Below are 24,218 nucleotides of genomic sequence, written 5' to 3'. Positions count from 1 at the left end.
ACTTTTTTCCATGCAAAAAAAATAATTTTAGGAAAAAAAAACAAAAAAAAAAAACGTTTAAAAAATTTTTGACCACCTTTTGGTCCTGGCAACATGCAAATTTGTTAAAAGGAGTCCTTTTTGAGTAAGATTGTGCAAAAAATCCGAATCAGAATATTTTTCCTAGCGGATGCGCAGTGGCCTTCTGGACTACTTGTACATATTTATTATTATCATTACTATTAATATTATCACCCAAATTATTTCACAATGGGAGAATCGACAATTGCTAGGCAACGTGACGTCGTGACGTCACTAAAATAGAATTCTATTTGGCGTGCTCTCACACCAGGTGCGGGAGCATGCCAAATAGAATTCTATTTTAGTGACGTCACGTTGCCTAGCAACCGTCGATTCTCCCATTATAAAATTCTATTTTGTGACGTCAGCAAAATAGAATTTTATAATGGGAGAATCGACGGTTGCTAGGCAACGTGACGACACTAAAATAGAATTCTATTTGGCGTGCTCCCACAGCTGATATTATATCTGCAAACAATTTTATAATTATACGTGGAGATGCTTAAGTTGCGTTCACAGTATATAGCATTACATATTTTTTTAAATATGCTTATTGTGATCATTTTTAATTCTTAATTTATAAGGATTATAAATTACTCATTTCCAAATACACTGGCGTCAGGCCCGTTTTAGCCAAGTCCCATACTAATAAAATATATTTATATGTAATTTATAATTCATATAATATTGTAATTTTGACATGTATAATTATGACATTTGAAAAAATAAATAAATATTATTTTAATCTTTATATTATAATTAAAAAAAATAAATCACTTGGGTTGAGAGGGGGGGCCGATCGCCCCCATCGCCCCCCCCTGGATCCGCCACTGCTAAAATAAAGATTATAAAGCTAACTAATGTTTCAAATGCCTAATAGTGCAAAATAATGTAGAATTTTTATAACGAACTCGTGTCAAGATTCCGACTGAACGATAAAATTAGTCATTTGCAATGAGTAACTAATAATTGTCAATCAAATGCTTAGTTATCATTGAAAAAGATAGTCTTGATGGGCCAAGTATCAAATTATTCAATGTCAATTTAATTCCTTAAACTTTAGATTAAATTAAATTTTAACATCAAACCCGATCTGTAGTAACCAATAAGCAAATAATTAATAAATAATTGAAAACTGATCATTGAAAGAATTTAGCCCCAGCATAATGTTGGTATTTTGAAGTCCATGGACTGTTACAACAGAGAAATTTAGATCACTGGAAAATATTTAAAACCTAAGTTTGCTGATTATAATATTAGTATGTAATAGTAGCAATTAAAGAAAAACTAAGCGCAATCGCAAGGATATGATATCAGGAAAGGCATCACTAATAAAAGGACTAAGACTAACAGGAAAGTGAAGGGGTAAAGTTAAGTATTAAATAAGACGGAAAAAGCGAAGAAATTTAAGGTGAAATTAGAGTGTGGCACGTGAATCCATAAGTTAGAGTGGACTGCCTTGTGAAGACTGCTTGGATGTCATGTAGGCTACTACCATATTCGCTATTGTGACTTTATTGATAACAGCTCTAATCTCATGTATTCGATTTTGCGTTCTATTGTATTAGATTTAGATTTTTCAGCTAGACTGTTATTCTATTATTCTCTTATTATATCAGTACTACCTTGGATCTTTCCCTGAAAATGAAATACAAAAGTTCCTCTTTTTCAAGATGTCTCATATGACTGAAGTAATCAAGCTTGCGCCTCTTTATTACATTGACCAGTTGTGATGTTTGCTTCAGACGTCCAAGGACCTCCTCTTCTTATTCTTTTTCTAAGGTCCTAGACATTTGCCTTGGGAGGGGAAATTTGCCTTTAGGGGGGGAACTTCCAAGGAATTAAGTTCCCTTAATTTTTTTAAACACGCTAGGTAGTTCCCTACCTAGCGTGTTTATTGGGTTGAATTTGCCTGTTTGTGGTTTAAGTTTCCATAGGCGTAACCAGGGGGGGTTTTGGGGGTTGTAACCCCCCATTGGGATGTACTTTGAGCTCTATACGCTTAACACCATAGCCCTCAGAGACCTTCCAGTAGTTGTAACCCCCCCCTTTTAGGTAGTTGTAACCCCCCCCCTTAGGATCATCCTGGTTACGCCTATGTAAGTTTCATGTCAGCTAATATATTTTTGTTTTAACAAATTTTTTCTTTAATTTCGGACCTTGTTAGGGGGGGGAAATTTCCCCTGTTTCCCTCCCCGTAGATCCGCCACTGCCTCATTTTTACAAATGTAGCTCGGATTCAATAATGTTTAGCAGAACTTACCAATTGAAAAACTACTAAAGTACTAAAAGAGGACCTGTTAAACAACATCAGGTAAATATAATGTAGATGACACCAAAGTATTTGCGGATAATCTAAAAGATATATACCTAAGTCCTTATGAACAAAATTACGTACCACATAGTCAACAATATGGTCTCAACTTAAACATAAAGGAGACAAAGCTTATGATAGTTAGCAAGAAAAAGATAACAGAAGATTAACTTTACGTCAACCAAACCGCCAAACCCCAGTGTATGAGTAAGCACTTCAATTACCTCGGCACCATAATAAATGAAGAATAAACTAACAACCAGGAGTTAAGAGCGTACCTACTTCGGAAAAGCTAGATCCACCGTCAACCAGAAAGGGAACTTCTACAAGAGCTACAATTTTTTGATGAAAGTAAAAATGTTACGATGCTACGTCTCCTCTGTTCTGTTTTGTTGTGATAAATCATGGACCTTGAACGAATATATGTGCAAGAGAGATTGGAAGCGTTTGAGATGTGGCCGTATCGAAGAATACTTAAGATCTCGTGGACTGGATCTCGAAAGATACAGTACTTCGAACACATTATGCGTAATGAATCCAGATATGCTTCCCTACAAGCCATTCTGTAAGGAAAAGTATTTGGAAAGCGTTATACAGAAAGAAGATTGCTGCGGACAAGATAAAGATTGCCATGATGACTCCCGACATTCATCACAAATATGCAAACAAGTATTAAGACAAGTTTGTGGATTTATTTTTTCACAAACTTCAAGTGACTCCGAGAGCTATAGACCAAGAGGCAGCGCTGAAAAATCTATTTCAATTTACTAAAGCTAAATTTTTCACAGTTGATTACTGTGAGTGTGTAGAGAAACATACTGCGGTCGGTCAAGCGAAACGTAGAACAGGGGTTACTGAGAGGGTATCAAAGTTGCTTTCCTACGAAGGCAATTTTTTCCATTTACTAAGGCTGAAAATCATTACATACATTCTAAATTAAATAAGAATAAAAGTTATTCTAGTTGGTCAGCTGTATGACGGGACAGAGCCGGTCGGTCGGCCCCAATAGTCGATTGAGGAAATGAAGCATTTTGGCTCGCAATTTTTTCGTCCAGCATGGATTTACTTGAAATTTTCACAGAAGGAAGGGAATAGTCCAAGGATCATTTTATATTGTATATCATGCCGATATCATACGCTAAATCCTTGGGGGTGGTTGCCACCCCATCTCGGGGGTGGGAATTTTTTTTATTACATATTAACCATGAATTCGATGGAAAAAGTGATTCTAAGAAAAAAATGTTTTTTACATTTTCTTCGTAAAACTAATATTTTTCGAGTTATTCGCGCTTGAAAATAACAGTTTTTCGACGAAAACATCGACTTTTTTAGAGGGTATTTTGAAAATACCTCGAAAAATATGCATTTAATAAAAAAAAACTGTAGATGTCGAAATTGTATCTTTTAGTAACACAAATCAAATTCTTTTACTATAACATCTTTAGGACCAATACAAACCGAGATACGGCATGTTAAAGGTTAGCTTTTTTCGTCAAATGTATAATTTGAAATATTCAAAGCCAAATAATGGGAAAAATTTGCATTTTTCGAGGAAAACTTAAATAATCCTTCTTCAAGTATACAATTAGACCTTTCAAAAAATAATAATAAAAAGTTTCTAGCATGAAAATTAAGCGACTTACAAAAAAAAAGTCGGTACCTGCTTTTCTCTACGAAAAAATCAGTGAAAACAACCCCGTAACTACCTTCCTAATTCAAAATTGGTCTTCACCTTTCTATAGTTCCTTTTATATTTATATTACCAATACACTCAAGGAGTTTGACCTATTTAAAATGCCTAACTTTGGAAAAATTGGAGTTTCAAGAAAAATTGATTTTTTGCAATTTGGTATTTTTCACCTTTTACTTCAAAATACCTCCGAAAATACTGAAGATATGAAAAAAATTATAAACTACTAAGCTTTTTTAATGACTAAAATTACCATGTGCATAGATTTTCGTTACAGTGAATAGTTAGCCAGATATAGCTGTTTAAATCCTTTATTTACCAGCAAACACCCCCTTATTCGAGCCCTTTAAACCCGCCCCAATTAAAAACTAAGGCATCTTACGGAATTTAATTTACACAGTCTTATAGCTCTTTAAAAATACTACAAAATCATTTTTGAGGGGTCTCATTACTGAGAGGGTATCAAAGTTGCTTTCCTACGAAGGTAATTAAATCCATTTACTAAGGCTGAAAATCAGTACACAGTTAGATATAAAATTTTTCCAAAGTTAGGCATTTTAATTAGGTCAAACTCCTTGAGTGTATCGATAATATAAATATAAAAGGAACTACAGAAAGGCGAAGACCAATTTTGAATTAGGAAGGTAGTTAGGGGGTTGCTTTCACTGATTTTTTCGTAGAGAAAAACAGGTACCGACATTTTTTTGATTATAAGTCGCTTAATTTTCATGCTAGAAACTTTTTATTATTATTTTTTGAAAGGTCTTATTGTATACTTGAAAAAAGATTATTTAAGTTTTTCTCGAAAAATGCAAATTTTTCCCATTATTTGGCTTTGAATATTTCAAATTATGCATTTGACAAAAAAATCTAACCTTTAACATGCCGTATCTCGGTTTGTGTTGGTCTTAAAAATATTATTGGAAAAGAGTTTGGTTTGTGTTACTAAGGGCCGGTTGTTCGAACGTTATTCAAAACTGATCATTATCAAATATTTAATTACAATTATTATATTTGATTAAGCGTACTTCTGACAGATGTCGCATTTTGAGGTTATGTTGACTGATTTATTTTATTATTTTGGTTTTAATTTAAAATAAAACATAATTAATCTCTTTCTAATGTTAATTTCTTGTTTTTACTTACAAATCAATAATAATAATAAGCAATTTTTAATAATTTAAGAGCTGCGGCTATATTTTAATTACTGTTTTACCTACAATCAATAACTGATTAGTGTTTTACATGTATTTTTCATGTCGCGGTTTGATTCCCATCAAGAAAATTGATTACAATAAATGATTGATAATAATCAACTTCTTGATTAGCGTTCGAACAACCGGCCCTAAAAGATACAATTTTGATATCTACAGTTCTTTTGATTAAATGCATATTTTTCGAGGTATTCTCAAAAAACCTACTAAAATTCACTTTGTTTTTCGTCGAAAAACTGTTATTTTCATTGGCGAATAACTCGAAAAATATTAGTTTCACGAAGAAAATGTAAAAAACATTTTTTTCTTAGAATCACTTTTTGCATCGAATTACATCGTTAAAATGTAATAAAAAATTCCCACCCCCGAGATGGGGTGGCAACCACCCCCAAGGTTTTAGCGTATGATAGCGGCATGATATAGAAAATGATCCTTGGACTATTCCCTACCTTCCGTGAAAATTTCAAGTAAAAGTAACAGATGTGATCCAGAAGATTGCCATGTTAAAATGGAACTGGGCAGGGGAGCGTTCAAGTATTACGTAACGCGATTTTTGAAGATTTTTGACCCCCCTCCCACCTGCGTTACGTAATACTTGAACGGTCCCCAGGACACATAGAAAGAATGGAAGACAACCGTTGGACAAAGCGAATTCTCGAGTGGCGACCAAGAGTAAGCAAAAGAAGTAGAGGCAAAACAAGATGGACTGATGACTGCGACTGGCCACGAATGGATGCAAAAAACAGCAAACAGATTTTATATGAATGGACACATCTAAGGGAGGCTTACATCCGATGATGGATGTATAATTGTTGATGATGATGATGATGATGATGATGATCAAGAAAAATAAATACAATGTTATATATTAAATAACATCTTCTTCTTTAAGTGCCGTGTGCCGTCTCCCAATAGGAGCTTGAATATAATCACCAGTATCTTAACTCCATGGACCGCTGCTCTTAAGAGTTCTATAGAATTGCATTTAAACCAGTCCTAAAGACTGGTCCTAAGAACTAAAAATGATAACAAATGAAAGAAAAACAATTTAAAATAATCTGCTGTGCAAACGATGCAATACTAATCTCTCAAAGTGAAGGTGATTTACAACGTATGCTACACCAATCTCATACAACCACCAAAAAATTTGACATATTAATTTCCACAAAAAAGAGAAAATTCATGATAATAACAGTAGGTATAGGTAAATCCTTAAGTTATAAATTAGAGCTGGAGGGGAAGGGTCGGTCAGATAATAGAACATGTGATGCCTGTGCAGAGCCGGATTTAAGCCTGTGGGGGTCCCTGGCTAGAATTGGTGTGGGGGCCCTACCTCCTACCATTAAAAAAATATTGATCTACTTTTATAAATATAATTTTAAATAATAAAAAGTACAAGAGCTGTAACTTGTTACAGTAAAATACTAAAAATAATAGTAAGATGTATGGTTAAAGTCCGGGAACTTTTCGAGATATTTTAATTAAAAATTTCTTGATTATGTGGGACATAAGTTGCATTTAGACATCGAGGCCAATGCTCATTGTAGAGAGATGAGTCTAACACTCTTGGCCCATCATAAACCGAAGTCGATTTTTAATTAACTTAAATTTTAAGAATGATCTCTAACCACTGCAGTTAGTTAGCATCAGACCTAAATATTAACAAAGTGTCACCTCAACATTTGGAAAAGCATCATTCATATTCTTTTTTTTTTAGCAGTTGGTACATTTGAAATTCTTTGCTTATATTTGATGAGCTGATTTCATTGTAGAGAGATGAGTCTAACACTCTTGGCCCATCATAAACCGAAGTCGATTTTTAATTAACTTAAATTTTAAGAATGATCTCTAACCACTGCAGTTAGTTAGCATCAGACCTAAATATTAACAAAGTGTCACCTCAACATTTGGAAAAGCATCATTCATATTCTTTTTTTTTTAGCAGTTGGTACATTTGAAATTCTTTGCTTATATTTGATGAGCTGATTTCCTCTTTAAATGAATTAAAGAATCTTACAAACTGTACCAGATGGACACATAAGTTTTCATCTAAATCATTGCTATAAATGTTGGTAAGCTTTAGTGAGTGAGCTTCAATTTCATTCAGAGTTAAATTTTCCAATTTTCCAAAATGATGTAAAAATCCAAAATTGGAATGGATGGAATCCTATGCAGAAAGCCTCTGATTTAGACGTAATCTATAATACCGATAAAATTTTGAGTTATAAAATTCCCCGATGTTCTCATATCTTTCGAAATTGTCACGTCTTGACTGTAAAATTTGTATAAGTGATCTAAGTGCTGCCACTCCTGAATTAAGGTTAATATTTGGATCTTGAAGAATACGACTTGTGCTGTTTGTCCTCCCTGATATCCTCTCTGTTTCCAGTAAACGCATTCGATTATAGGTACAACAAACCATTTGCAATGAGTTTTAGATTGTTGCTCATAGTCTTCCGAAATTTTGGATATTGCTCCTTTAATCTGAATATAACCTTTAACTAGTTCTTTTGCGGCATTACCTCGATGACCATCTAGTAGTATTTGCTCTTTTAGGAACAATAATAGGTATTTTTGGTACGGTCTGTATTGCTGTCGCTTTAAGACGCAGCTTTAAAACATTCTGTTAAGTTGTATCTATATGTAGAGTAAGTGAAAAATATATATAAGCTAGTTCTTCTAAGAAATTAAATAATGCGGTTGTATGCTAATGCGTGATAACACTCAGTTGGAGCTTTTGAAACTAAATTTAGAGAGTGGGCGGCACAAGGAATCCACAACTCCAAGATGTTAAGGTACGTATCCATACATGGGTGCTCCGTGCTCGGTGTAGCAGCTCCACATAGTAGATACGTTGGTGATCGCCAACCAGTGATTTAACCGGTTTGCTGTTTACATGTAGGGGAGCGCACGCCGTATCCATTTAAGCAGCTACACCGAGCACGGAGCACCCACGTATGGATATGTACCCTTTTGTTCTATAATTTCAGCCTAAACACCATTGTATTTTCCACTGATATCTGACGCATTAACGTAGAACGGTCTCCTGCAGTTTTTCAGATCGATATCATGTTCTTGCAAAAATGTCATTAGATAATTAAATATATCTTCTGCTTTATGACGGCGATTTGGCAAAAATATGGTAAACCTTTCAACAGGAGTGAAACCTTCTATGTAACGAAATGTCACAGTTTGCATTTGTATGCATTGCATTTGTATGCATTTGTTTGCAGATTTGTATGAACTAAATAATATTTGGACTTCTTAATCCTTGAAACTACTTCATTTAATACGTTTTGACCCATCAGATGTACAATTTCCTCACATATGGTTGATGAAAGATAGTTGACATGTCCGCTTCCAGGATTTGAATATTTATTAAAATATGGTGCTTCAAAAATTGCTCATATTCAGCTAATAACTGGATTATTTTCAAATAATTTTCATTTTGTGATGAACTCGACAACTCCTTTTCGCTGCGAAATGCTAAATCTCGTTCACAAATAAACTTTATAACTCTAAAATTAGTCTTTGAGTTACCATTTTCCAATAATTCTTTAATTCTTCGGTCTGTTTTGCTACTTCAGTATCAATACGCAATACGCCCAATTCTTTCGTGTGCTTTAGACATTTCGTGATCCATAAGCCTACTATCTGCATCTAGGTACATGTTTCCTATCACAAAATTCTCTTCTCATCACTTCATAAGAATTTACAAACGAAGCAATACACCCACCTGGTGGAAGGTCAAAAACATAACCATGAACAATGCAATATTATCACTCCTTCGCTCCTTCATTTTATACTTGTCATACATTGTTCCTGTATCTCCTGCCAATATCTGTTTAAATGAATCTCTTATGTTTGGGACTTTGTGGGGGCCCCGGACAGCTGCCCATCCTGCCCTCCCTTAAATCCGGCCCTGTGCCTGTGATGGAGTTTAAATATCTAGGCGTCACCCTATCTTGCTATGGAAAGCTCTAAACAGAAGTGGAACAGAAGTGAATAGAGCAAACAGAGCCTGAGGTTGTCTGAATGAAACAATATGAAGAAAGAAATAAAAATATCGGGAAAGAAATGAAAGGCAGAATTTACAAAAAAAAATAATCAGACTATCTGACCAATAATGACATAAAAATAGCAGAGATGAAAACCCTTCGAAAAATCTATGGTAAGACACTATGGGACAGAGCTAGAACTAGAACTCCAGATATATGACAGAAATCATTGGTTAAGAACTGCGTAGGAAACAGAGGAGCAGAATAAGACAACCACATACCACATAAGACGAATTACAACAAATAGATTAGTGAAGATGGCCTGATGGCGAGAGACGGTTCTCAATAGAAAGGCCACGAAAACGATGGAAAGACAACTTTACAGTAGGCACATTGAAAAACAGACAGTCATGCCTACACAAAAAGATGAAAAAGCAGAAGAAAAAAATTAAAAAACATTCTAATTTTTAGAGTATTAAAACAGCATAAAAGAAAAATCGGTCACTTTTATGGAAAAATGCTTCAATAGTTACATAGTTTCAAATTCTAGTTTTATTTTTCAAAATCAAAATTAGGTAATTAAAAACAGACTATAGACTTAGGACATGGTTGTACTTTGTACTTACTTGGAGGCAATAGGCACCAGGGTCCAATCGTACCCCTGCAGCACTTTGGTAACGGCATCGTTAATCCCACTTTTGTCCAATTCTTTGCCATTTGTCCCCGAAGCGACACTTAGCAAATTGTGCGGCGCAACCGTCGTAACTAGCGAAGGCGTCGCGATGCCGACTGTCGACGACGTCGTCGATACATTCACTGACGTAGACCGAGAAATCGAACTAGACATCATTTAGCAAAGATAAATAAAGTACTCAGTAACTGAACAATGACGTCGTCCTGCCGCGAATGAGTTACATCAAAGAATGCTTTGAAATCCTTGTAGCAGTCCGTTAGTGAGTAGGCTGTGGTCGTAGATTCTCCGATACCGTCTTAAGGCGATCTTCTGTCTCTCTCGTTCTAATTGGAGATCGTGAGGGTGGGAAAGAGAGTGGTGCAACCAATGGAGGTTGACGGTAGTGGGTTAAGTCCGCCTTGCGTTCACATTGGTTGAGAGGAAGTGAGATTTTTAATTAAATTATTTTGAGTTTGGAATTAGATTTGACACGTCGTAAGAGAGTTTGGATGTTTAAATATTTTGATAGTTTTTTGGGCTGTTAAATAATGATTTTGTAGATGTTATAACTAATTAGTTTATACCAGGTGTGTCAGATATGTTCGGTAAAAAATTAAAAACGAAAAAAATGTGCTTATTTATTTGTTGCATCTTGGGTTTTGTCCTAGTAGAGTTAATAGATACACTAAATAATTATTGCCTTAGTTATCAGACTAAATAACAAATATTTTATTTTTCTTTAACATTTTCGATCACAGATTGATATCTTTTACGGTAAAAATAATAGAAAAAAAAGTGTGACAATAAAGACACATATGATGGTCAAACGAAGTTCACGAAAAAATAATAGCCCGATCAAAGAACAAGATGACTAAAAAAATAAAGGAAGAATTTAAATTTGGGAATAGGTAGTTGAAATTGCCTATTATATAATTATATTATAGGTATAAGGAAAAGTTTACAATTCTACATCCACTCCATTTTACAAAAATGGATGGGAATTGGAAATGCCCCTTCTCGAGGGTGAAAAATATACATTCAAAATAAGTCCGGACTTTGATAAAATGACTAATTCTAAGCAACTTTTGTTCTATAGAGTTTTTTCCCCAAGTCAATATATTTCGAGATATTTGCGAGTGAATATGTTCAGTTTTAACAAAAAAAAACATGAAGAGAAGTATCCATTCTCAAATGTGGTCTCGAGGTAAGAAAGTAGAAAACTCAAAGAGGTACCACAAAAATGTATATTATAAAAATGTCATACAAGGACGCGTTTCGGCTCTTACCGAGCCATCATCAGCTTGAAATACAGGAGCAAAGTCTAAAACTGTCCTACAATATAAAAAGGAAATTTTTAAGCATGTGGTGATCACGCCCACCTCGGCAAAGGAACTTACCAGACCAGGAAGGAGGAAGAATCTAATGGCTTACATTATATTGGGTTCTTTAGGTTTCATTCTAAGTTATAAGTAGTGTATTAGACATTAAGGGTATAAATTCATTTTAAGATTTAAATGACTTCCTCTTTGAGAGAAACCATCTGTTCGCAAGATGGTTTCTCTCAAAGAGGAAGTCATTTAAATCTTAAAATGAATTTATACATGTCTAATACACTACTTATAACTTAGAATGAAACCTAAAGAACCCAATACAATGTAAGCCATTAGATTCTTCCTCCTTCCTGGTCTGGTAAGTTCCTTTGCCGAGGTGGGCGTGATCACCACATGCTTAAAAATTTCCTTTTTATATTGTAGGACAGTTTTAGACTTTGCTCCTGTATTTCAAGCTGATGATGGCTCGGTAAGAGCCGAAACGCGTCCTTGTATGACATTTTTATAATATACATTTTTGTGGTACCTCTTTGAGTTTTCTACTTTCTTAGAAAAAACATGATTGTGGGCGGTTTTTGGCAAATAACTCAAAAAGTAAGTATCTTATCGAAAAAAAATATTCTTAGCAAAAATGTAGCTTATAAAAAAGTGAAAAAAATGGTGTATGCATGAAGTCTATAGACCAGGGGTGGCCAAGCTCCTTGATAGTCCGAGCCACTTTTCACAAGTTGAAATTTTTCGCGAGCCGCCATTATATAGATATGTATTCAAAAAGTAAAAAAGAAGGTATTTGTAGGTATACAAATTTTTTTAACAGAAATTTTATTTATTGAAAGTTAAAATAAAATTACGTAACATTAAAACATTTTCAAATTTTTCAAATTTTGTTCAAAAATATGTGTGTACAACATTTTACATTTATTTTCCTTCTTTTGATAATTTTTTAAAATTTGGTGAATAATTTGTGGCAGCACTTCCCAGTAATTCTTTCAGGCTTTTTAGTTCAGCAGCTAAATGCTGATTAGTTAATACTAATCGGTGTTTTGATATCACGGATTTTAAAATGGAATAAAATGGTCCACACAAATACAAGCATCCTTTTTTAATTTAGGGTACTTCGATTCTGGTACTTTCCAAAATTCGGTAATTGGCGTCGACTTATAGTTTTATTTTCGAGCTTGATCTTCTTGTGTTTCTATTAATTTTTATCCTCCATGTGTTGTTCGGGTCATATATTGGTAATAAAAAAATTCGTCTTATGAACTATGTTAATTTCAAATGAATTCAGAAAAAATGAAGAGATGATTTAAAATATTTTAAGTCTTGAAATCTATTTTGGAGTTTGGTCAATATTCCTTCTGGCTTTTTTATATATGTACTCGTTAATTAAGTTTTTCTAGTTTATTATTGTAACAATTTTTTATGTCGATAAAATGACTAAAATGTGTAATCCAAATTACAAATAATTTTGCATATATCCGTAGCAAGAGTTATACAAATCGGCCTGGAGTCGGCTGATTACTGACTTTTATGTCGCGCCAGTTTTAATGTTCGTTCGGGCAGTTTTCGATCTGCCATATCATTCTTAGCTTGAATGAAAATGGAATTTGTTACAAAGTTACATTTGGTCTTTCATATTAGTTGTCAGTAATTAAGAAGACATTTTGTAACATATGCAACGATAATAAATTTTTTTAAATATAATACATAAATACAAAATTGAAAAGGAACTCGGGACATTGATCGAGAGCCACAAGTAATCCTTCAAAGAGCCGCATGTGGCTCGCGAGCCACAGTTTGGCCACCCCTGCTATAGACCTACCATAAGCAAAGTTGTAGCTAATGAAAAGTAGGTTCTTCTTCGTCAAATTCCAAATCGAATATTTCAACGTGAAATAACCAAAAAACGAAGCACTTTTCGGGGAAAACTCGTTACAACTTTTTAAAGTGTTTAAAAAAAGGTTTATTTTTGTTTTTTAAAAAAACTTCTAACGTTAAAAGTAAGTGGATATCTCAAAATATTGTTGGCCCCTTTTATTTTTTGGTAAAAGGAATCGCGAAATCACCCCCTTAGCCCATTAGCATCCCAAATAAATTTAATCGTTACCGATTCACAAGTTACTTTTCTTATGTATTCTTTGTATATGATGTGTAAGTTTCATCGGTTTAAAGTGCTTATTTTTGGAAAGGCTGTAGTTAAAATGGATTGAACGAGTAACTAATCACGAGTTTATGCCAATTTTGAACAGCCATAGCATAACCAATTTTTGTCTAACAAGCAAACAAAAAATCCAAAATATTCAAAAAAGCAAAACGTACCTACCTACATTTTATTACTCTTTGAGATTTTTGGTATTACTAATAGTTTTAAGTTATTTTTGAAAAAAAAAATGAATTTTTCTCAAAATTAAAAAAAAGCGTATATTTTAAAACCAATTTTGTTTCACTTACGGATTAAACTTTTGACATTTTTGAATTAAATCAAATTATTTTGATTTTGAATTGAAATGATTTAGAATTGAAAAACTACAACAAAACATAGATTAAAAAAAACAATATATTAGGTGAATATTGATAGAAATTTTGATGATAATCAAATTATGTAAATAAAAGTATTACATACTCTGTATTTTGGTAGGTTCAAATAATTAGGTACCTATGATACATTTACAATTATTACGTACCTGTTGCTTTTAAAAACTATTTAAAAGTCACTACAATTATAAACTTTTTTGTTTCTGTCCTCACAACAATAAAACTAATATATTATACAACATTTGTTTACCTTCATATTGAACAATTATTTATTATTGACAGATCATTTCAACACCCAATCAGAGCCCGTATAACGACTAATACCATACTGTCGGTGTGCGCATGCGCTCAGATTAATATAAATTCACCCTCAATCTCAATCGCGCCTAAAGAAGTATAACTTCAAAAATACTTAAGTAAAGTAACTTGTGAAGCAGTAACGATTAATTTTATTTGGGATGCTAATTAGGGGGTGATTTTCGCGATTTTTTTACCAAAAAATAAAAAGGGACCAACAATATTTTGAGCGTAGCTCACTTACTTTTAATGTTAGACGTTTTTTTAAAAAACAAAATTAAACCTTTTTTTAAACACTTTAAAAAAGTTATAATGAGTTTTCCCCGAAAAGTTCTCCGTTTTTTGGTTATTTCACGTTGAAATATTCGATTTGGAATTTGACGAACAAGAACCTACTTTTCATTAGCTACAACTCTGCTTCTACTGAATCTACAGACTTCATGCATACACCATTTTTTTCACTTTTTTATAAGCTATATTTTGTTAAAAATGAACAGTCACTCGCAAATAACTCGAAAAGTATTGACTTAGTGAAAAAACTCTATAGAACAAAAGTTGCTTAGAATAAGTCATTTTATCCAATTCCGGACTTATTTTGAATGCAGGTATATTTTTCACCCCCGAGAAAATATTTTTCACCCCGTATTTCCCAATTTTTGGAAAATGGACGGGATGTAAAATTGTAAACTTTTTCTTATATAATAATAGACAATTTAAACTACCTATTCCCAAATTTTCATCCTTCCTTTATTTATTTTTTTGTAGGTTTTCGGAAAATTGTGTGTGTGCTTTGATCGGGCTATAAAGGGAAAGAGCGTACAAACACTGTTTAAAATTAAAAAGTGACAATAAACTAATATTTTGATTGGCGTCCTAATAGACGGTGTCCTAATGAAAATTTGTACCCCCTGCCCAAAATAGCAACAAAATAAATGTGTTGACACAAACTCAAAATTTGGCCAACCTTTATATCGAGAGAGACCAATTTTTATGCAAAAATAATTTTTGCTCCTATGGGGCTGTTAACATGTATAATTTTAAATGGGACGAGGGGTCAAATTACTCATAAATAATTTATTTTTAATAAATATATATAAATTTTTTTTATATAAATTATTTTTTTTAATCGATTCACCGTACGAATTGTTAGTTTTGAGTGAAGTTACATAATATCTAACATTTTATGTTGTGTAGATAGGTATCAGGTATCCTTCAAGCTTCTATGAGTTCGTCAGATGACCCATTGCCCAAATTTATCATCATCACTCAGCCATTCTCGTCCATTGCTTATTGCTTAACATAGGACTTCGCCAACTTCTACATATTCCGATCTTGAGCGCTGTTTATCCAGTTGCTTGTTATCCTCTTTATATCGTCAATCGTCGTTCCATCTGGTTGGTGGTCTACCTCTACTTGTTTTATTCTCTCCTCTGGGTCTCCATATAATTGATAATTATTGGCCTTCTGTTTTTTAATTAAATGATTTTTGAGTTTGGAATTGCATTTGACACGTCGTCATAATATATAAGAGAGTTTCAGTATTTAAATATTTTGATAGTTTTTTGGGCTGTTAAAAAATAATGATTTTGTAGATGTTATAACTAATTCGTTTATACCAGGTGTGTCACATATGTTCGGTAAAAAATTTAAAAAGGATAAAAATATCCTTGTTTATTTGTGGTATCTTGGGTTTGTTTTGTTGTTATGGTTAATGTATTAAGTAATTTTTTTGGTTATCGGGTAACTATCAGTAATAATTGCACGAGAGCTCTAAAATTATCGATTTGTTTCTCGAGTGAGACTGACAGTTTTAAAATTATGTCAAAGTGTCACGATGGCAACAAGTCGATAATACTTAATTTTAGAGATCGAGTGGAATTCGCCGAGATTATTTCATGAAAACTGTCTTTTTAAATCATTTTAACTAATATTTTATTGATATCTTCACCTGAATCTGAATACTTGCTAAACCTGTTTCTTGGTGTTGTCTGTGACAAGTTGTAAAACATTAATTGTCAATAATGTCACCGAATGTTCATTTTTTCGTAGCAACGAAGGGCATCTGACGTAATACCTACTTGACGATGGGAAATTATCAAAAAGTATCGCTGTAATTTTTATTTCTGTACCTTTCTATTGGTCAGAATCTCTATGAATGAAATAATCAAAAAAATTATATTTCTTAACATTTTCGATCACAGATATCTTTTAGACATAAATAATAGAAAAAGAAGTTTGGGGTTCAAAAGACGTTTGAAGTTCTTCGAGATCTTCGAAACTATAAGGTCATCATATCATAAAGAAAATAAAGTAGCAGTATCAGATAGAGCTGCACAAGTTTGATTTGAATGTTTGAACTTGACTTGAGTTTGACTTAATTTCAAGTCAAACCAGGGCCTATTTTACCACTAGGCTCGTGAGGCACCTGCTTCGGGCCCGCGTTTTAAAGGGGCCCGGAAAGATCACATTTTTGTTTTAATAAAATAAAAATTCCATTATTATTTAGTTGCAATGCGAAGACAAAACTGTCTTATTTTTCACTTAGAACAGGGAGTGCAAACCAGCACTCTGATTATATGAATATATGAATACTATGAATTTATTGCAGTAACATAATAAATTTTCAAAATTCTTTCATTTTACGAACAGGAAATGATAAATGATTACTCCACTGTTGATTTTCTAGCGACTTCACCTGTCACAAGTACATCTTCGTCATCTCGTATAGAAAACGACAATGCTAATAACTCTTATAATATAATCAACCGAATCAATATATTGATAAAATTAGTAAATGTGTTTTACAACTCTATAATAATAAAACCAGACATTTGCAAAGTGCGATTTTTTATACAATGAAAGCTAATGGGGGGAAAATTCTTCGCGAGTGGTTATGGTGTACATTTTTAATTGTAGCCGTGTTTATTGTTACGTTTGTAAACTGATTTCCACCAAAATTATTGTTTTTCTACCTTTCGATGAGTATAATGACTGGAAAAATATCAATAGGACAGTTATTCAACATGAGCGATCTTCTGAACATATTTCATCAATTGGTACGGTATTCAAGGGAAGTAGTACAGCAGGACAAATTGTAACATTAATGGAAAAAAGCTTTTAGAAGAAAAAGAACATTGGAGAAACGTTCGTCAACGAATAATAGCAACCATTAAATTTTTGTCCAGGAAGGGTCTATCCTTTTATGGTTCAACAACAAAATTATTTACAAAAGGAAATGACATACATGTACGCAGTGTGTTGTATTTAAGATGAAGACTATATTTTGGCTATCAAAATAAATACAGATTTGAAGTTTTGCACAGTCATACAAGTTAAATGTTCACATTTTTGATACTCAGCTGAAGTGAGTATCAAACAGGGTGAGTTTTTTATAGTTTGCTTCGCATTACAGATATTGGAAAAGCCTTCTTGAAAAAGTTGCTCCAAATATTATTATTACCCCACATACAAAGTTTCATGACAAAATTCGCACTTTTAGGTTTTTCATTATTTGTAATCAGGACCCTAAAACTTAAAATTGGCTGGCCCGAGATGCATCTCAGGACAGCTGAGATGTCTTGACTACAAAAATGTCTTTAGGGTCATGACTACAAATACCGAAAATACTAAGAAGTGCAAATTTTGTCATGCAATTTGGTATGTGGAGTTAGAATAAGATTTGGAAGTACTTTTTCAAATAACTTTTTTCAATATATGTATCTATAACACGAAGTAAAATATTAAAAATATATCCTGCTTGTGGATTTGCAGTAGGCCGCGATTAAAATTTAAATTTCAGTTTAGTATCTTAAAAAATGTAAACCTTCAACCTGTATGACTGTGCAAAACTATAAATCTGTTTTTACTTTAATAGCCGAAATATAGAGCTGTCTTTATCTTAAATGCGATATACTGTATTTAAACAATGTTTAATTGTTTAAATATAAATTTTATTTATCGTTAATAAAAATTTAAATTTCTGTTGCAACTACATCTCTGTTAAATAATAAATTCATTTAAAAAAGTTATTATTATTATTAAATCATATTTAGAGGCCCGAAAATTATGTAGTGCCTCAGGCCTTATTTGAAGTAAAATAGGCTCTGAGTCAAACTCAAGTCAATCCTTCTGACAAATATTTCAAGTCAAGTCAAACTGGTCAATCGTACAGGTTTGAAAATTCAAACTGTTTGTCAAACTAGTTTGAAAGAGTTTGAAAAATAATTTATTTAGTAGATATACTGTTTTGTCGAGATCGACATGTTAGTTGCCAATTAAGCTAAGAAAATTAATAATACAATGAGTGCCACATAAAAGTCAAAATTTTCAATGTGTTTTAATTTAAAACTTTTAAATGTAGATATTTATTTTTTTCGAATCCTGAGAAAACTAATAAGTATTTATGAAAAATTTAAACGCAGAATGAAAGATTGCGTTATTACCGAGGGCCGAAAGTCTCTTAGAATAAATAAAAAGTTTCTTTTGAATGAAATATTTGCAATTAATAATAACACTAAATTTTCCTTTTTATGTTCACCTCCTTAACTTATTAATATAAACATTATAGAAGTTTTCAGGGATGTTCGACCCTCAGAAATAATGTAATCTTTCATGCTGCGTTTAAATTTTTTTTTAATTCTGATTAGTTTTCTCAGGATTTGAGAAAAATTAATACATTTAAAACTCATTGAACATTTTGATAAGCGACATGTTACGCATATGACCTTAAGGGTTACAATAAAATAAAACTATTTGGTTTTTCAATGGACAGCTCAAAATAAAATGATTTGGAATTTTTATGACTTTCTTTATTAAAAAAGACATTTATTTATCTTAGGGCCAGTTCGAAAAAACATGTGGTACCAAGCTGCTAGCTCACTCGAAAATATGTATCACAGTACAAAAAATAGTATTGCTGTATATATTCGTTGGTATTTCTTTAAAATTCAAAATTAACCATAGGGTTATTAGACCTGGATCCCGCGTACCAAAAAAAAAGTTGATTAATAGCAAGCGGAAAATTTGTTAATAATAGCTTAACGGTGTCCAGTCGGACAAACTTTGATGTACGGGAACACTGGAACAGGGTAAGTTTTAATTGTGGAACAGTTTAAAAATTTGGAACGTCAGATTACGAAATCGTCCCATGTATTTTGTCGGTCAGAACATCCAATTGATTTGTTACCCTTTCATTAAACTCTCATACAAAAATCAGACTGCTATTACTAACCAACATGATTCCTGTCATTTGACATGTTCTTCGTGTTCCACTCATTAAAATGCCCAATTGGTGATAAACACCAGTCTAATTTTTGCATGAGAGTTTAATGAAATGGTAACAAATTAATTGGAAGTTCTGTCCGACAATATACATGGAACGTTTACGTAGTCTGACGTTCCAAATTTTTAACCTTTTCCACAATTAAAACTTCTTCTGTTCCAGTGTTCTAATACATCAAAGTTTGTCTGACCAGACACCGTTAAGCTATTAACAAATTTTCAGCTTGCTATTAATCAACTTTTTTTTTTGGTACGCGGGATCCAGGTCTATATGGTTTTATATCTACAATTTAAATTTTTTTCGGATACAGGCTACAAATGTTGGGTTTAAATTTTAAAAAAATTAATAGATAGATAGATATTTATTTATTTATCATAATAGATAATACACAAAACAGAAACATTGCACTCCACACCTGTACAAATTACATAAGAATTGTCAAGGCAAGGAGCGCTGTATAATTATTATAAAGTATTACAAAAAATTTTTACAAAAATTAAAAACATGAGACTAAACAAATAAAGAAATAAGCATTGTCAAATTAAATTAATCAGAAACATTCAATATATAAACAAAAAAAAAGAAAAAATAAAATAAAAATAAAAACAAAAACACTGGAAGTACAACAAACATTGCCAATTGGACAATTGGTTTCTAGGTCTTAGTTTTAATATAATGGACTAATAATCTCTTAAAGATAGTTGCATTATGGCTATTTTTAATGTGATAAGGTATATTATTGAACTGTACAATTCCTTTATGAAACAAGCTTTTCATTGAACTGGACATTGTTGGTTGTTCTAACATAAAAATTTATTGAATTTGCAGCTCTAGTGCTATGCTCATGAACATTTGCTATCGGGACCAACTGACTGTTCAAATACTCAGGCAATAAATGGTTTACCATCTTAAATAAGAATGTCATAGATTGGACATACATAAAATGTTCAACTTTTAACCAATTTAAAGTTTTCAGCATATCTTGAATTCGAGTATATCGATTGTATCTCAATATTACTCGCATAGCCTTATTTTGGAGAATTTGAAGCCTGTCATAATTAGAACATCCTGTATAAATCAATGAACAACAATATAAAAAATGAGGTAATATTAACGAATTATAAATTGTTAATTTAGTTTGAAATGTCAAAAATGGTGATACTCTTCGAAAAAAACCTATTTTTTTCCCTCTCTTTCTGCAAATGTAATCAACATGTTTACTAAAAGTTAGTTCCCTATCCAATATGAATCCCAAATACTTTATTTCCTGAACCATTTCAATTTTTTCATTATTTAATTTAATGTGAACATCCAAACTTAAGAATTTCCCGAAAAGAGTATTATTACCAATAAACATGTATTTGGATTTTAACTCATTGACTTTCAATTTGTTTAACTTAAATCTTTCAGTTAATAAATGCAATTCACGATTCATCGTGTCCACTACATCAACAAAATCTTCCCCATAAAAATTAATGTGTCATCAGCAAAAAGATGAATTTTACATTTGCTTAATACGTTTCCCAAATCATTAATGTATAATATGAAAAGTAGAGGTCCAAGTACACTGCCTTGCGGCACACCAATATCATTTAACTTTGGATTTGACATTTCACTATTTAATTTAGTCCTTTGGTACCTATTTGACAGATAATTTTCCAGCCAATTAAAAACTGTCCCGTTAAAACCATATTTCTTTAATTTCAAAAGAAGTATATGACGATCTATTGTTTCAAATGCTCTTTTGAGATCTATAAAAACTGCGCATATACCGACCCCTGTCGTATCTAAAATACTTTTCATATCTGAGACAACTAACTGTAATGCGGTCTCACATGAATGAGAATTTCTAAATCCAGACTGGTAATTATACAGGATATTATTTGAAGTAATAAATTTAATCAGCTGATTGTACACCACAATTTCTAAAACTTTTTCACTAATGTATAATATGCATTAAGTTTTCTTAATAATTATCCTAACTGGCGCGTTTATTGGGTTTTATTTGTCTGTCTGCGGTTTAAATATCGTATCAGCCAATACATTTCTATGTTCATTGAAATTTGTCAAAAAAAATTTTTTTGACCTTGTTGGAAGAGGGGGAATTTCCCCTACCCCTCCCCTCCCACCGTTAATCTGCCACTGAACAAATAAAGGCGTAGGCGGTCTCATTTAAAATTGAAAATAAACACGTGGCGTAATATTCAAACTTTTCAAACTGTTTATAGATGTTTGAATTCAAGTCAAACCTAAAGATGTCGAAATCAAGTCAAGTCAAGTCAAGTTTGTTAAGTAAAATCAAACTAGTTTGACTTGATGCATCTCTAGTAGCAGAAGCTAAACAAGAAACAAAATATTATTCCCATTCCCATTTATTGACATGGCCTGCCTATGCGTCTCCACCCAGATCTTCTTTGGTCTTCCTCTCCTACCTACTCTTTCTAGGAAATCGCAGATCAGCAATTCTTTCTATTGGATGATTAACGTCTCGATGACTTCCTTATGTGTCTCACAATATTTACATATTCGACGGGGATTCCTTTCTGATTGAGTGCCCACCACAGAATCTCTCGAGGAACTCTACCATATGCTATCTCAAGATCAATGAATATCATATGAGCGTTTGTTTCTTTATTCCTCTTTTTGTCATGAACTGCCTTGTATCAAAATTTCATCTATTGTTGAACTGATTTGTATTAAGGAAGGAGAAGGTGTAGTTTAATAATAAGGAGAAAGAGTAGAATAAAGGAGAAATGTAGTGATCTAGCAAGAGCACAATCCAGAGTAATACAGGCAATGTTATCCAATCATAATAAAGCCAACGAACAGAACTACAAACAAAAACGAAGAGAGTTGAAAAATGCAGAGCATTAAAACCAATACAATGAAAGAAAAATCCTAGATATCAAAGAAAAGTTCCGGAACAAAGAAATTAAGTCGTTCTACCAGAAAGTAAAGAAGAAAAAAAAGGTTATCAGTGGTGTCCCAAGTCCAGGATGAGAAAGAAGGATGGTTAAGCAAGGGGCTAACTATTCCTTTTTGTAAGAAAAACAACCAGTTATGAAAACGAAATACGTGCCTCGGATAAGGACAAAAGCGACGACAAAGGACAATGAATATAAGAACCTTTAACGTAGTGAGCCTATAGCGGTCTAGATCCCTAACTCAGGCGTTCAAAGAAATTGAATCCAGAGACACAACTGCCCTACAAGAGATTAGATGGACTGAAAAAGGCATACTAAAAACTAATAAATCTTGTAGTGCACTAATTTTTCAGAGGAAATTAACAGTAGCACCAATTCGGCAGTGGCTTCATAGTCACGGAAAGTCTTGTGGGGTCAGTCATAACCATCAAACTCCTTAATGAAAGACTTTGTTATATCAGTCTAAAAGGAAAATTGCATAACTATTCTCTAATTGCTGTCCATGCACCGTCTGAAGAGGAAAAGGAATAGCAAGTAAAAGACAACTTCTTTGAGAAACTAGAGGAACTGAGAAATAATCTCCCCAAACAGGGCATGCATATTATCTTGGGAGATTTCAATGCAAAGATAGGAAAGGAAGCAGCATACAGATCAAAAATAGCAGGAAAAGGAATAGCAAGTAAAAGACAACTTCTTTGAGAAACTAGAGGAACTGACAAATAATCTCCCCAAACAGGACATGCATATTATTTTGGGAGATTTCAATGCAAATATTGGAAAGGAAGCAGCATACAGACCAAGAATAGGTAACCATAGGGTGCGTTCGGACGACCACAGCGGCTGGACAGCTGAGCCAGCAATAGCTGTCAGACGTCACCGCTGGAAGTCAGCCGCTGAGAGATTTACTAAGCTTTCCCTGCCAGCGCTGGATACAACCACTCAGCCGATAACTGTTCTGACGACTTCGTAACTTTTCCCATCCGGTGCAAAACAACTTCGTTACTAACTCTATCCACCCAACATATTCGTAGGATTCTCCGATACACCCAGATTTCACAGGCTTCCAGTTTCTTGAGAAGTGTATCCGTTAAAGTCCAACCTTCGACACCATACAAAAGAGTAGAGAACACATAATATCTGACTAATATAATTTTCAGACTCAAAGTACATAATATTGTTTGAACATAACAGTTTCTTCATATTAAATAATACAGCTCTAGCCTTCTCTATAGGTAGGCATTCTAATTTCTTTGCTCATGTCCCATTTCTCATTTAGATTACAACCAATGTAGGTGATACTGTTAGTTCTCTCCAGTTGTTCACCATAAGTTGTTATCACTTCCGGCTGTATTGGCGTTTTACTGACAACCATCACCTTTGTATTTGCGACGTTTAGCTTAAGTCCCTATTCATCACACATTGTGGTAATCCTATTAATCAGATGTTGAAGCTCTTCGTAATTGCTTGCAAATAACACCGTGTCATCCGCATAGAAGTGCATACAGCTGAACTATAAGACCAATCCCCGACATACGAAGAAGTAATCCAGGGAATTAAAAAATTTAAAAATAATAAAGCACCAGGCAGCGATGGTATAACCGCAGAGTGCTGCACACTATAGTAAAGAGTGGTATAACCGCAGAGTGTTTGGGGCTCAGGAGGCTGAGATCCTGGAAGCCCTGAAGAAGACGTCAGAGAAAATGTCGAAAGCTCTTCCCTGTGATATCGACGCGCTTCAACCCGGAAACTTGGTTATTTTCATATTCTTCTTTTTGTTCTTCCTACTTTCTTAATAGGCTCGCGCCTCTTCCATCTTCGGATGCCTCCTCATCAGATATCCAGGTTGTCACTCCATATCTTCCTTGGCCTTCCTATACTCCTTCGCCCGTTTGGTGATCTGT

The 24,218-nt window shown here is 33.2% G+C and overlaps 1 protein-coding gene across 1 annotated transcript in view; it reads right to left on the bottom strand.

The window, feature by feature from the left end:
- Positions 1-10,202, bottom strand: part of LOC114329568 (transcription factor Sox-10-like) — a 79,281-nt gene extending 69,079 nt beyond the window's left edge. Inside the window, exon 1 of the mRNA XM_028278722.2 lies at positions 9,903-10,202. Within this exon, the coding sequence (XP_028134523.2) occupies positions 9,903-10,126 (224 nt within the window). The 5' untranslated portion in view covers positions 10,127-10,202. The remainder of the gene's footprint in view (positions 1-9,902) is intronic.
- Positions 10,203-24,218: the final 14,016 nt, after the last annotated feature.

Source organism: Diabrotica virgifera, chromosome 7 (assembly GCF_917563875.1).
Source record: "Diabrotica virgifera virgifera chromosome 7, PGI_DIABVI_V3a".
In the NCBI taxonomy this organism is placed as follows: Eukaryota; Metazoa; Arthropoda; class Insecta; order Coleoptera; family Chrysomelidae; genus Diabrotica; species Diabrotica virgifera.
The sequence above is the reverse complement of the archived record's forward strand: the minus strand, read 5'-3'. Positions and strand labels throughout refer to the sequence as shown.